General features: G+C 48.1%; 1 protein-coding gene across 6 annotated transcripts in view; it reads left to right on the top strand.

The window, feature by feature from the left end:
* The window catches only part of TBC1D1 (TBC1 domain family member 1), a 230,817-nt gene that overhangs the window by 176,051 nt on the left and 41,342 nt on the right, over window positions 1–13,424 (top strand). For 5 of the 6 annotated variants that reach the window (XM_029947437.1, XM_029947433.1, XM_029947446.1 and 2 more), the window contains one exon: window positions 7,607–7,792. In XM_029947437.1, the coding sequence (XP_029803297.1) occupies window positions 7,607–7,792 (186 nt within the window). Of the gene's footprint in view, window positions 1–4,752; window positions 4,895–7,606; window positions 7,793–13,424 lie in introns of those variants that run through there. The other variant, XM_029947465.1, reaches the window with a different exon arrangement.

The raw sequence follows: 13,424 nt of genomic DNA, 5'->3' as shown, positions 1-13,424 counted from the left end.
GGCGCCCCGAGCTACATCATCTTTTAGTGCCCCTTTCAGCCCTGGGTTTGTGTTCCTATGACCCTGACCATTTCCCTCCATCGTCCAGAAGAAGGCAAAAGAGCGGGCAAGGATGTCTAGGGCAGTGGTCATGCAGTGGCTGCTAGTGGGCGGTCCCCAGACACCCCTCCGGCCAGCACTGACCTTTTGTGCTGGTGCTTGGTGGTTTTGCACCCAGAGGGGTCTCAGAAAATCGCAAGAACCACGATTTGAAACCCAGTGCTCTGTAAGTAGTAATAGGCGAGAGCAATTATGACCGAACTCAGCGTTTTGTATTCCGACGGGCTGAATATATGTTCCTCTTTATAGTCTTATTGACTTTAATCAAGAAACAAAAGCCCTGACCTTCAGCCCTTTTGAAGAGTATCCGTGTCATTCCCCTTGCAGATGCAAAAACAAATGCTATTTATTTCAAAGGATAATTTTATCTCATGCATTAAATATAAAAATTCATCTACAGCATTTTCTTGGTTCTTCTCAAGCTTATGCAGGTCTTAACTTTCATCTCTGCCACCTCCCTGCCACCTGGGTGCTGCATGCCTCTGCTATCAGATCTCAGCCTGGAAGGGGGCAGCCGGGGGCGTGGTGGGCTATTCAAGGGGAGCCCCTGTCTGGGAGCGCCCTTCCCCCCATCTGCCTTTCTGTCTGCCCTGGACCCTCTGCCTGGCTCTCTTCCCTGGCCTTCCCACTGCTATGCCACCTTCACTGCTGCTCCTCTGAGCTGTCCTCACAGTCCCCAGGCAGGTGGATTCATTTGGGGCTTCTGGCTTCCTCGACTCCCAAGCCCTCTTCGTAGAGTCTTGGAGACCCCTCCCCCCACAACACACCATAGCAAATATGGAAGGGTGTAGCGCTAGAGACCTACAGGACCCTTGCTTGTGTTTCTAGTTTCTGTATATCTTATCTGCTGCTTTTTTATAACATGAGTATGCCCGGCCCCCTAGCACACAGCCTCTCCCTCCCCTGCACCCCATCTCAGGCAGAGGGTTCAGCTCGCTGTTGGGTCTTCAGAGCTCCCCGGGCCCCAGCGATTTCCACGTGGTTTTACAGTAGCCCTTCGTTTGTCTGACCCACTAAGCTGTGCGTTCCCTGATGGCCGTGGTCCCTTCCCCTGCTGAAGAATGCATGCATGAAATGCATTGTCCTTAAAACTGGAAAAACCTCAGATCTTTCATGATTCCCAGTTCCTTACTGATTAATACATTAACCATTCAACACTCTCTGTGATCCAGGCTCAACCAGTCTTGTCTTGTTTTCACATACACGCCATCTGCTCATTGGCCGAAATGGGTCATTGGTTGAGTAATCGCGGGTCACCTGTACACCTTGTTTCCGCCACCCCGTTTGCCCAAAGTGGCTCCCATCATTTCCATCTGTGTGGCTTTCCCTATCCTTCGAGAACCACCACTGCTTCCAGAAACCTGATCCCAGTGATGGTGGGAAGAAGAATGTGGGTTCTATTTTATGGACTACTTGCTATGTGCCAGGCATATGTGCCTCCTTAATGCCCACATAACTCCGGAGAGAGACACCATCATGCAGGTTTGCAGGTGAGGAAACAGGTGGCGAGCGTCAGACCATGTTTGAGGTTGAGCAGCGAGGTTAGCGGCGGAGCTGGGATTTGCCTCTCAGGCATGTGCCCCCGGGCTCACGCTCCTGCCCTGACAAACCAGGGAGAGTCATTTCCTTTGCTGCATTTCTAGAACGCTTCCTCTGTCTTTCCTAGCAGTCATGTACTTCTCCCAGTCACCCTGTTGGAACTTGAGGGACTGTGTCCCGTTCATATCTGGACCTCTAGAACCATGTGGCAAAAAAACCTTAGAAATGTTTCTTTTCACCAAATGTTATCTTTTTTAAAAATCCTGTTTCCCTACTGCTAGTCCTTTTTATATAATGTGACTGGAGAAAACAACGAAGTCTTCATCATTATTATATTATTATTTTCCATAAAACATCCAAAGATGTCCCGGTAGGGTTTCGAGCAGCCTTGGGCCAGCGACTTGTTTTGTTCGGTGACTGTGCCGGGTGCACCTGCTGTTTGCCCGCACCGGGCAGAGCGGGGACACTGAGGCCTCTGCCCCCTGGCGGCTGCCTCCTGCCGAGGGGAGGGGAGGCGGCACTCAGGGAGGACCGCCTGCTCCTTTCTCAAACCTGCACGGTTCTTTTACTTTGTTTTTTAAGAGAGATTGTCTTCAGCTGTTGGTAACAACAGACGCTGCAGACGCTCATCCCTGTTTTAACTTCTCTCCAGAGGCTTCGAGTTCGGTTTTAGTTCTCATATCCAAGACCTATTCATGTTGTTGACACCGAGGTTTCGGAAAAACTGGAACTGTAAACACTTCTTTTTCTTTTGGCGAGGGAGATCAGGAGTGTTGAGAGAATTATGAAGTGCCATGTTGGTGGGGTAACAGAGAAACCCAGAATGCTGGGGAAAAGGGCTGTCTCTCCATGTTCCCTCTGGAGCTCGCCTGTCGTACGAGGCACTTAACGTGTGATTTACTGGTATGTCCATAAAAGGAGGAGAGCTGCGGCTCAGGCCCGACAGCACGTCTTCTGAAAGTGCCAGTGAGGAGCCCTGCCTCCCGCACTTTTCCCGGTCAGGAGCTGGGTGGCCCTAGGCCGCGTGCGTGCGTGGTCCTTTCTCCCCGGCCCCGTCATGGCCTCGGCTGTGTTCATACTGGGCGTGCACACAGCTGTGTGCAGAGAGAGAGTAAAGAATGTGGCAGCTAAATACTGACCCACCAACGTAAACTGCATTTATGACAGTTGAGGACGTCTCAGCAAGGATTTTAGTGGAGGCGACGGTCTCTCCAGGCCCCCATCGCAGCAGGTTTTAAAATTCTCAGAACCCGTCGAAACCTATTGTTTCTGAAAATGTCTCTGATTTAAGCGTGCTACGTCCTGTCATTACAGGACATGTCGGAATAGTAAAGTGTAGTCCTTCGCTGGCGTGGTATCGCGGCCCTTTGCAGACTTCATCAGTCTGTCTGTCTGTCAGTGCCTGCCGGATCCACAGTGGGGCAGTCAGGGGCGAATCTCTTACAAAGAGGGACCCCAGACTGGGCTGGGGGTGCGAGAGCCTCGGCCCCGCCTCTGCTGTCCTCTTCTGGTCGGGGAAGGAGGCCCAACCCCGGTGTTGTTCTGAAGAACATTAGAAACATCAGAGGAACCTCTCTCAGACTGTCTAGCACATCCTATCCCGAGTACATCCCTTGGGAGTCTCTCTCCCCCCCTCTCTTTCTCTGAAACTAAATAAACTTAAACAATGCACATATTTATTATTAGAATAAGACTCAGCTGACAGTCGTCCAGCATCTTAATGTTCCCGCCCTGACCCTGTCACTCCACTCAACCCCACGCGTGTGAATACACATCTCACACGACTGTACCCCAAGCACACGTACACACATACCCACGAAAGAAGACTGTTAGAAAGCTATGCCCTTGACCCAAATCTGGATCTTTTCGCATCAATGAGGAAACAGCCCACTTGGATTAATTTAGCCAGACCAGATTTAGAGCAAAGGATGATATATTTAAAAATTGTTAATTATAAGCTATAGCATCAGTAATTGTTGCTACATAACATGAATTTGGGTGAGGGGGAATATATTTTTACCCATCCCCAGGGTTTAGGAGGGGATTCAGTGATGGGGAGTTGTATTCTGCATGGGGTTCTTGGTAGGGGAGATTCTGTTCTGCCTCTTCCCGCCAGGTGATACTTGGCAATGTCGGAGTGTTTTTGATGGGCACTCCTGGGGTGGGCAGAAACTTCTGTCCTGTGGTGGGTAGAGCCTCGGGAACCTGCTAAATCCTCTAAAATGCACAAAACAGCCCCCTGTGACAAAGAATTATCCAGCCCAAAATGTCAGTCTTGCTGAGGTTGAGAAAACCCTGCTGTCAGCCCTTAGGTTTGTTTGGTGACCTTTACAGTGGATTACCTTTTATTTCGTGAATTCAGAGGTGAAATTAACACTAGGACTGGTCATTTTTCTTTGTATTCTGCGCTTGGCCTCGGCACCCGGCTGAGGTCAGGACGAACTCTGGCCGTGTGTGAACGCCTCGATTCAGGCAGCCGACGACCACGGTGCCTGCACGGAGCCCCAGCTGCAAGTGGTGGCAGCGAAGGGCCAGGAGCTGATGTGCCCAGTGCAGAGGGCCGCGTGAGGGGGTGCCCGGGGTAGAGCTGCGGTGTGCCGACCGGGCTCTGAGAGCCGCTGGGGGTGGCCTCGCCCGGGAACTGGCTAGAAATGCAGACTCTCCGCCTCTCCAAACGTCTGCTGAATCAAAATCCGGGTTTTAGCAAGAGCCCATGTGATACTTGCGCATCTAGAAGTTAGAAAATCCCGGGGTGAGCATTTTGTACTTCGCATCGTGGCCCTGACTCTTATGAGCCGTGTGACCTTGCCCAGGTTCCAAAACCTCACTGCACCTTAGTTATTTGGGCTGTAAAATGGGGATGACAGTGTCTCCTGGTTCATGAGGTGGTCGTGAGAACCAGACGTACTTATTTGCGTCGAGGACTCGCGGTAAATGCTTAACAAGCTGAGCTGCAACTGATAATAAAAACTAAGCTAAAGGCGAGAACATTAGGGAGGCAGTGTGTGTCATCACCGCCAGACAGTGCCTGCACTCCTTGCAGATCTACTTCTTTGGAATAAGAAAACAGCAAACACTGGAGCTTCGTGAGGCTCTGGTTTTTGTCAGCAACCCCACTGGCAGCGACTGATGGATCCGGGACCAACAGGCCTGAACTCCCAGACGTGTTCCATCAGCCCAGTCTGGGCGAGTCTCTGTTCATCGCCCTGCAGGGAAGTACGTAGGACTGTGCAAGACGCTCCAGAGGAGACAGGCGGTGAGGAGGGGAGGGGAGGTTGGAGAAAGGAGGCTGGTGAATGAGCCCTGGACTGATGAGTGGGGTTTGAGGCTGGGAGAGAATTTCCAGACTGACTGCTCCTCGTGCTCCATCACGCGGGTGGGTCCCTGGCTGCCTTCTGCGCACGTGAAATCATATGCAGCGGCGAGGCTACCCCTGTCCCTGCCCCTTCTGTCCCACCCCTGCCCCCCACCCCCCACCCCGCAGGGAGGCCATCTCCCAGCAGTCACCTTTTGGAAACAGCCTTGCCAGCCGGTGGGAGTGTAAATCCTTCAGGATGAGATGAAGCAGAACTTGACTCGCCCCCGCATTGTCCAGCAGAGTTTCAGCAGCCAAGATAGTAAAAGAAAAAAAGGGAGGAAAAGAGCTCAAGAGCACTGACTAGAATTCCTTCTGAAAGAAGGCTGGACTGAAGCTATGTTGTAGTCAGGAACGACTAATGCTAACACAGGTGTTGGGGGATTGGTTTGTTTTCTAAGTGTTTTACAGAACATTTTTCAGTCTCCAATTTACTCAGAACAGATTTACATTATTTTCCCTCAGCTTTTTACTTGTAAAAATTACATTCATTGTCACAGATGTAGGAAATACAAAGAAAAACAGCAAGCACACCCAAACCTTGCACCCACCTGTTCTTCTGTTAGTCACCAGCTGTATGCCAGGCACCTGCTGGGGGTCAGGGACTGTGCCAGATGGTAGGGACACCCTCCTGGCCAAGGGGGCCTTGTCTTGCTTTCTTCAGGCTACAGTTGAGTGGCTAAATCTTGACATGTTTCCTTTCAGTATTTTTTTGTGTGCCCTTAGTGACCATGTAATAGCAAACAATAAGAGATATTCACTGTCTTCTTACTTAGTGTTCGACCCTGTTTCAGGTAGTGTGTGTGATCTGTATTAACTCAATCCCTGTAACACTTCTGTGAGGGAGGTACTATTACTCCTGCCTGGCAGATTGGGAAACTGAGGCATAAAGAGGTTAAGCAGCTTGAAGATCATGAAATCAAAAAATGTGGACTCTTGATTAAAACCCAGACAGCTTGGCTCCAGAACCTGACCTTTTAATCACTGACCTGTCCTGCTTCTCATAATATTTGTAAGATTGAGATCATACTGTACAGATAGTGTGATTCCTGCTTCTATATTGAGCATTATAGGTGAGCACCCTTCTGTAACAAAGGTGCACAGACTACCTCCAGGAGAAGAATTTTAGTTTATTCGTTCGTTTAACAGGATCATGATGAAATAAACAGAAGTGTGATGATAAGCATTTAAATGCTTACAGAGATCACAGAACATTCTTAATGCCTATCATAAATTGTTTTAATCCAGTAACTTTAAGAAGAGTTAAGATGGACAAGTGACTTTAGGAAATGAAACGCTTTGTATCTTATGTTTTATTTCATAGATTTCATAGCAGTAAATCAAACCCAACTTTAGCTAAAGACAATGAGCAGTCAATGCTGACGGCTGCTCTGGGAATTAATCGTCACGTGGAACTGTGCTGGAGCACTGGGACACCGGAAGAGACTGAATGTTGTGATCTGGGTGGTTGTGAGGTTCAAGTTGTCTAAACGGCTTCTCACGGCTTGTGTTAAGAGCGTGGTTTTATTTAGGCTCAGCGTAGACCGAAGTTCCCAAGAAAGCATTGCCTCAGGTGAGGTCCACTCACACAGGAGCTTTCGCTCTTCACGGCGAGTTTCAGACTGAGCGGGCGGATGTCCTCCTGCTTGTCTGCAAGGAGTCTGCGAATTACAGCAACGTCGTGTAGCAGTGGGGTCTGCCGTTGACAGAGATGCACATTCATGAAATGTGAAGAGATTTCAACTAATAAGTAGAAATTTGGAAACTGACGACATAGGAACCTTGAGTTGCGGGGCTATCTAGCAGAGAGCATGAATGCCTTCCAAACCAGGCAGACATTGGTTGAGATCCCAACACACCTGTTTATGCACGGTCTCTCCCTGGGCAAGTTACTTTGCTTCCCTGAGCCATAGTTTTCTCTTCAGGCTAATCCCTACCTTCTGGAGCTGTCATCAGGATTCAGTGAGTCTGTCTGTATAAAACTCCTGGCATGGTGCCCAGCACTTGGGAGAGGATCCGTTAATGGTCACTGTTATTATTGGCTATTAAATATGCTTTCATCTTCTTCCAAAATACCTAGCCTTGTAACACAGTGGTTAAGAATGCACACGGAGGCCAGACTCCTCAGGCCCCCAATCCTGGCTTTCTGCTTCCTAGCTGTGTGACATTTGGCAAGTGTCAAATGTGCCCTCGTTTGCTTTCTGTTAAACTGCCTGTGCGTCAGTGTGCTTTTCTTTAAAACAGGGTAATTACAGTAGCTCCATGTGAGGGTGGTTGAGTGTTAGATAAACTAGTATCCATAAAGCCCTCAAAACGGTCTGGTATGGCGTGAGCTCTCTAGAGCATTTGTTGTTACCAGTAAAACAGGCCTAACTCAGAAGAAAATAGAGGTATCTTTGCACTTTTCTTCAGCTCCTACAACTTTCACCCAGCATTTGATGTCTAATTTGATGGTTGTGGCTCACACCTAATTTATTTCAGTGCCTTTTAAAACGTGAATTTTAAATTTGGTGATAATCATTTCATAATATGCGAGCGAGCAGAAATTTTCTAATCTGACACGATGTGTAAGTATAAATTTTACCATTCTAAACTGTTCTCTTCCGTCCCCAGATTACTCCGAGCTGGGAGAGCTCCCGCCCCGCTCTCCTTTAGAACCGGTTTGTGAAGATGGGCCCGTTGGCCCGGCCCCAGAGGAACGGAAAAGGACGTCCCGCGAGCTTCGAGAGCTGTGGCAAAAGGCCATTCTGCAACAGATCCTGCTGCTCAGGATGGAGAAGGAAAACCAGAAGCTGCAAGGTTGGCTTGCCGTTTTTTAGAAGGAATAGGCCTGGTCATCTTACTTTGTCTTGGCTCTGAAGTGACTCACATCACACATAAGTATGATGTCTTTGAAAAAACAAACAAACCAAGATACTCTAACATACATACATATGTATATGCAAAATATGTTTACTTTTTCAAAGTGGAGTTAGTGCTTTTTACTTTCTAGAGGCTTCATGATAACCCCACCCAGGGCGTTAGATTATTCCTTGATGGTCGTTTTCGGCATAACGTCTGGAATTTTCAAGAGCGAACCTTCAAATGTAAGCTTCAATCCTCTGAAAAGTGTTTTTTGCTTTATTTTCTCCCCCCTCCTTACTTTGTCCCCAGCCACAGTCTGTGCTTGGGTGGTAGGTGTGAACCAATCCTGCACAAATCAGTGAGGTTCTTGACCTCACACTACGTGCATCTTGAGTGGGTTGCAGGTAATCCGAAGCAAAGAGGACTGAGCTTCAGCACTAGCTAGGATCTGCCAGAACTAAGCAGGTGTTGTGTAGACAGACTCTTAATGCTCCCGACGGCTCTCTAGAAGGCAGGTTTTAGCCTGAAGAGGAAACTGAGGCTCACACCAGCCAAGTTCTTGCCTGGGGTTATGTCAGTATCAAAATAAGACTTGAACTTTGAAAGTTTAGATCTTGTTCATTTCCTGTTTCTTTGCTGTTGCTCAAACCCAAAAATATTTTCGTAGTAGCTAAGAAGTGAAGTGGGCGGTGTGATGGAAAGAACGTGGGTCCTGGAGTAGAGAGAGCCGGCTGGATGTAAAACACCGGCACTTTGATGGGGAAATCTGCACGTACTCTTTTCAGGGGAGGCTGTGCGGGCAGCTCATGCATGCCACTATGGCCTAGAGCGGCTTGGCAGTTAGAGCACATTATATTGAATTTACTCCTTGGCTGCCGATCTTACATCTTTTATCTTGATGTCTGCATAGAGCTGATATTAACACACCAAATCTGGCGAGGTTTCTTCTAGTCCACCAAAGTATGTCATCTTGGACCATAAACATGAAGTCAGATACAAAGTCATAAGACCTTTGGATCTGAAAGTAGTTGAGCATCTGGCATGGGCTCCTTACAGATGCTGAGGGCTCTCCTCCAGACCCAGTATTGAGGCTGAGAGACCCTCAGAGGCTGTGGGACGGGTGTAACAGTGAGGGGAGTTTACTGCAGTGATTGCTAAGCTTTCTTCCAGCTCGGTTTTTCTGCCATTTTTCTTGGGTGTTTTTGAAGGCAATTCTGGAAGCAGATGGTGAAAGAGACTGGACAGGGTAACATCACTGAGCATGCCTCAGCTGTGTGACTGCTTCAGAGCCCAGCATGCATACTCGTGCATATGTTGGGTTAGGGTCTTTGTTGAAGAGCAAAGGGGCAGTTCTGTTCATCACGCAGGCCACAAGTCCTAGTACTTTCCAGGGCCAGTCTTCTTGCAAATGGCAGCCACGGAAAATCATCATGTATCAGGAAAATGGGCATGGCGCCAGCTGGCTTGTTGGGACGTTGGGGGAAGTCGTGGCTGCTGCTGAAGAGACTGATGAGTGTGCCATGAAAGCAAAGCTTTTGCAAAGCTGTGTGACAATTACAGACAAGGGTGAGCAGGGAAGGGTTCTGTAGGGTACCGGGCCAGGTGCTGCAATGAGTTCATGGGGCCTCCCCAGCACCTTGCTGCCACTGCCTGATTTCATCCGGCAGTGGTCTGTCCTGTGAGGTCTTGCGTTCTAGCTGTTTGAATTAATTTCTCTTCTTCGCTCTATAAAAGTTCAACACAGGGGCACCTGGGTGGCTCAGTCAGTTAAGTGTCCGACTTTGGCTCAGGTCATGATCTCACAGTTCGTGGGTTGGAGCCCCACGTCAGGCTCTGTGCCAACAGCTAGCTCAGCACCTGGAACCTGTCTTCGAATTCTGTCTCCCTCTCTCTCTGACCCTCCCCTGCTCACACTGTCTCTCTGTCTCTCTCTGTCTCTCTCTCAAAAATAAATAAACATTAAAAAATTTATTAAAAACTTTAACACATATGTTCACCATTGTGGTGAAAACACGCTCAGTTGTTTAATGTAATTCAGAAAGCATTGACTGTTGCAGTGCATATGGTACCTCTATTGCTGAGAAACATCATCATCAATAAACGCCTGCCCATGAATTGCCTAAAAAAACATTTAGTAAGCTTTGTTGGAGTGGGCTGGGGGCGGAACTTTCTCATTAAATACAGAAGCAAGAGTTGACAAGAACGGATCAGGAGGGTCCCATGGACTAGAGAGCCGGTCATTCTATCACACTGTTTCTTTGTTCATTGTTTTTAAAAGAAAAGTTAAATTGTAGCGGGACGTGACTCTCGCAGTTGATCAAGTGTTCAAGCTAGATCGCGGGCCGTGGGGAAGAAATGAGAGCACCTGTGAGGAAGTTCTTCCATGGTTGATTAAGCTGATTTCCTATATTTTGAATATGTGGATTAAGTATCTGTTACTCTACGGGAAGCACTGCATCTGAGAAGGAACCAAACCACATCATCTAAATTTGCGTTAGTCCGTTGTAGCCAGTGGAAAGCCGAACTCTAGTTTCCCCAAACAGATAACTCTTCATGGTTCTGGGACCGGAATGCATTGCCTGTCTCCCAAGCCAGCAGTCTCCGCTGTGCCCCTCCACTAGGCCATTCCCCCCCTGTTACAGGGAAGCTGTGAGGAGCCTAATGCAGGACAGGGAGTGGATCACAACAACCATGGTCAGAACACTATTGCTTGTTTAACTGACTCATGTAATTCAAAATTTCATGCTTCAGATTAAAGTGTTACACTATATCTGCAGAATTGTATGATAACACATTGAACTTTGAACTTTAATTAAATTGTAATTGATATTTTTAAAGGTTGTTTCCTGGTGAAACAATAAAAATAAAATAAAGACTGTGCTTCTTCTAAAATCCCTACAAATTTGGAGGTCACTTAATCACTGATGCTTCCAGCCTCTTAGCCTTTCCTTTTGTAATATCGCCCCCAAAAAAAGACCAGAAACTACCAGGGAGACCAAGTCACGCCTGCAGAAGCAAAGGGCTTTATTATGGGCTTAAGCTCGGGCTCACAGACTCCACTGACCTGCTGGCCACATGGTGAGAGAGCCCTGAACAAAGGCAGGGCAGGGCTTTTATGAGTTTGGGAAGGGGAGTTACAGGAAATGATGACACAAGTACAGTGATCCAATCCCTACCCCCCCATTAATACTGGCAGTTGTGGGAGCCAATCACAACATTTGGCGTATTAACCAGAGTGGGCCCAGGACCCCCACGTAGGGCATGACTAGGCCTGCCCCTAGAAAGGTCAAAGGTATCAGCCGGCCTCTCCCGATTGGGCGCCGCAGGAGTTGTCCCTCCTTAATGTGCGCCCTTTCATATGGAGAAGCCAGTGCCTTCCCCTTTAAGTACAGGGGAAGGCTGAATCGGACCTGCATCCTTACACTTACTCAAGTTTTAAGAGATGGCAGTAATTGGAAGAACATTTTATCTGTGAAGGCGGTCGCTAGCAATGCAGGACTGGGGACCGTCAGCTACAACCTACCCTGTGTAAGGGACACAAATCAGACCTGAACATCATTAGTCCGAAGTCTGAGCAGGCTCATACATTAATGGTGAATGGTAATGTTATGCCCAAGTTCGTAATATCGCCCCAAAACAAGCACCAGAGACTACTAGGGAGACCGAGGCACGCCTGCAAAAGCAAAGGGCTTTATTACGGGCTTAAGCTCGGGCTCACAGACTCCACCAACCCGCTGGCCACATGGAGAGAGAGCCCTGAACAAAGGCAGGGTAGGGCTTTTATGAGTTTGGGAAGGGGAGTTACAGGAAATGATGACACAGGCACAGCGCTCCAATCCCTACCCCCCCCATCAATATTGGCAGTTGTGGGAGCCAATCACAACATTCAGAGTATTGACCAATCAGAGTGGGCCTAGGACCCTTACGTAGGGCGTGACTAAGCCCGCCCCTAGAAAGGTCAAAGGTGTCAGCCGGCCTCTCCCGATTGGGTGCCGCAGGAGTTGTCCCTCCTTAATGTGCGCCCTTTCATGCGGAGATGCCGGCGCCTTCCCCTTTAAGTACAGGGGAAGGCTGAATCAGACCTGCGTCCTTAGTCCTTACAGTAACATATGTTTTAGATGAGTCTTTTGCAAAGTTACATTTGATCTCATGTAGCCCTAGTGTCTCGTAGCCCGAGAAATAGTCAATCGTGGGTTTGTACACCCTTATTTAAGATTTTAAACAGTTTGGTCTTATATCTAAAGGCCTTGACTTTTGTTGCAAGCATGTACCATTTGCCATGCTTGATAAGACATTTTGGAAGGTATGATTTTAGGCAGCAGTATTAGCTTAGAATACTCAACCTGCAGGATGCTGCTTAGGCCAACAGTGAAATAACATGAATTACGCCTTTTCAGCTGAGTCTTCTGGCTAGATGTTATCGTCCTGTTGACTTCCGGGCAGGCTCCTCGTGCTCACTGGGCCCTTTAGTGCAGCAAGACAGGCTCACAGCAGAGCTGACTGTCAAAGAGATGTCCGCTGGCACTGTCCAGCAAGGCTAGCCCTGAACCTGCTTTGCCACAAGGGTTGTTTAATGGGACCTTAAAAAAATGTATTCTTGATAGTGAGAAGATGGTAGATGAAAATTCGCGGGAGAGGCACACCAGGCCTGGGGTCACTTGGCTATCCACCAGCCAGTAAACACCGAAGGGCAAGCTCTATACTTGCTCTGAACTTCAGTGTCTGTGTCCATGAAGTCCATGAAGGCTGGACGAGGGATCCCTGCAGCCATTTTCAGCAAGTACATTTGCACTTGAAGGCAGTAATTGGGTCTGTTAAGTACATAATCCATGCATCACATGAATTAGGTCTTACCATTAGGGTGGCATTGACCAGATTAACTGAGTTTAAGCCTTTGCTTAGTTTCTAACATGTAAAAAGACAATATTTGATTTCATGTTATCAGCTCTTTGTTTGTAGAGCAACATTTTGTACCTTTCCTTATTTGTCTTTATAGTTTTGATAATTTGTGAGCATTTGCTGATTAGCAGACTTTGTGGATGCTTGGTATATTTCATGTCACTTAAATCTCACAAGAACAACTCAGTGAGGTAGCTGTAATTCCCACTTTAAAAATAATAGGCACTGGGGTTCAGCAGTGTAATGGATGGGCCTGGAGGAAGGTATGGTGGGAGGGGGCTTTGGGTCCTGTTCCAGCACCTCCGACTTCTGTGGCCCTGGGCACGCTGTGATCCTGCTCAGCCTCCTCTCCTTCTGAATCAAGTGGGGGTGGGGTGGGGAGAGCGTGGACTTTCAGGGGACTGGGGGAGGACACCCTTGGGGGTGGGGAGAGCATGGACTTTTAGGGGGCTGGAGGAGGACCCATTCTTGTGGTGTCTGCATTGACTCAGCAGTGTCTCTAGGGCCAAGAATGGCTGTATGCCTGTAAACTTAACAGTTTACCCTAAGATCAGGAACACAACAGGGGTGTCCACTCTCACCACTGCTGTTTAACATAGTGCTGGAAGTCCTAGCATCAGCAATCAGACAACAAAAGGAAATAAAAGGCATCAGAATTGGCAGAGAAGAAGTCAAACTTTCACTTTTC

Source organism: Suricata suricatta, chromosome 1 (assembly GCF_006229205.1).
Source record: "Suricata suricatta isolate VVHF042 chromosome 1, meerkat_22Aug2017_6uvM2_HiC, whole genome shotgun sequence".
In the NCBI taxonomy this organism is placed as follows: Eukaryota; Metazoa; Chordata; class Mammalia; order Carnivora; family Herpestidae; genus Suricata; species Suricata suricatta.
This window is presented reverse-complemented; position numbering and strand designations above follow the sequence as displayed.